At 40.4% G+C, this 1,945-nt stretch overlaps 1 protein-coding gene across 1 annotated transcript in view; it reads left to right on the forward strand.

Moving 5' to 3' along the window:
- LOC105991751 (tubulin beta chain-like) overlaps positions 1–1,260 on the forward strand; it is a 39,572-nt gene extending 38,312 nt beyond the window's left edge. The window contains exon 6 of the mRNA XM_013024452.1: positions 1,141–1,260. Coding sequence (XP_012879906.1) covers positions 1,141–1,260 — 120 coding nt within the window. The remainder of the gene's footprint in view (positions 1–1,140) is intronic.
- Positions 1,261–1,945: the final 685 nt, after the last annotated feature.

Consider the following 1,945-nt stretch of genomic DNA (forward strand, 5'->3'; position numbering starts at 1 on the left):
CTAATTCAATCTGTTTTCCGTTTATTGTAGTGACAATTCTTCCACCTATGACATTTTTTACCTTCATGACATCCTATTACATAGCATATAGATTTGCATATGAGTTATATATCCTAACTGACACCGAGCACTTTCAAAGAAAAGAATAACTTGTCATGCTCGGCTTCTTACTCCACAATTACATTTTTTGCAGTGCTGGGATCTAAACTCAGGGCCTAGAATGCTCAGTTCATGAATGGGTGACTGCCAGCACAGCAGCCTCTAGTCAATTCAGCTGCCAGGCGGTTCCCAGGCCCTGAGATCGATCCGCATATGTTGACTCTATATTACACTTAGTGTAGTTATTCATTTTCCTTTTTTTGTTTTATTCATTCATGTACCATTTATTTTATTGACTGGTATTACACATGGAATATTTATTACATTTATTACATGGGATATAGATTTGTCTATGTATGAAACTTCACACCTGACACCCAGGACGTTCACAGAAAAGGAAAACATGTGTCACCATGGGTTTCTTACTGCCCGATTCAATTTTTGTGAGTGCTGGCATCTGAACTCACAGCCTACAAGGCCCAATTCATGAATGGGTGAGTGGCAGCACACCAGTCTGGGGCATATAGAGCTGACAAGCAGTTCCCAACACCTGAGATCGAGCCCCAGGGGTTAACAAAATAAGAACTGATTGATATGCAGATGGCAGTAAACAAATAAATATAGATCTTTATAAGAGTGCTAGAGATGTCTATCCATTCTTCAGTTATATGGAATAAATTCCTACCAATTCTTGGGTATTTATTATGCCCCCATGTAACTAATATTATTGTTTTCATCCTCAATGAATTATTAATTAAATCAACCACTGTCCCAAAATTATTGCATCCATTAATTAATAGTATGCTTTTAATGTGTCAAAAATATTCATTAAAACCCATCGGCCTCCTAAAATCACTCTGTTTAATTTTATAGTAGTATCATTCAGGAACAACTAATTCAACCTTGACATTCATAACCTTCCATCGGTATTCCTATGAATAGGAATGAGACTCTTAGGCTCTCCTTCCATTGGTAGGGGTCAGGACTGGGATTTGAACACAAGGCCTATGTGGCCGTGTTGGCCTATGGCTTCCCTGGTAGCCACCAGCCTTCAGCAATGCCAGGTTACCAACACTTTTCAACCATGCCATTCTGACCTGCCAGAGCCTGCGGGCAACGAAAGGAAATCCTGACTTAGGGGGCAATGATGCGGAAAAATAAAGACATAAGACAAAGGATGGGGTCGGGAGGTCTGCAGCTCAAGACTGCAGCACCGTTTATTTTTAACTTTCCCTAATATATACTATTAGAAGTCAAGAGGTAACATAAGGTTACAATAGTCCAGAAAAACAAGAAAAATTTCAGTAAAAACAGAGTGCAGTAAAAACAGGACAAGGTCAACTGGTAGAAAGTAAAACAAACCCTGCAGACATAGCAAAGCAATCCCGGGCACCTGGTGTTTTTTAAATAAGCCAGTTCCTTGTAAGTGCCTTCAAGTGAGCACCGGGGTCAAGAAGACCTTTAAACTTTACTGTTGGCTCCCAACACAGACCTAGGATGGTCACCATGCAAAGAAAACAAATGTAAAACCGGCAGGCATCTGCAAGTTGCTGGATTTTTATCTATGTCTTTTATTTATTTTTATTCCTGTCAGTCTTTGGGGCCTAGGAACCCAGGTTCAGCTGTGGGTCCAGTGGCTGCACCCCAGCCTAGAGTGATTGAAGCTCAGGCAGAGTTGCCACGACTTGAGTTCAAGCCCTGTGCTTGACAAAAGAAAAATAAATACATAAATAAATACATTAAATATTTAAAAATTATGAGGCTCCTTGGCTTGGAATTGATGCCATTTTCTCTGCCAGGCCTGGGATTTGAACTCAGGGTCTGGGTAAATCTGCAGCATTGTGGG

The sequence above is a fragment of the Dipodomys ordii genome, unplaced genomic scaffold (assembly GCF_000151885.1).
Source record: "Dipodomys ordii isolate 6190 unplaced genomic scaffold, Dord_2.0 Scaffold4, whole genome shotgun sequence".
Lineage (NCBI taxonomy): Eukaryota > Metazoa > Chordata > Mammalia > Rodentia > Heteromyidae > Dipodomys > Dipodomys ordii.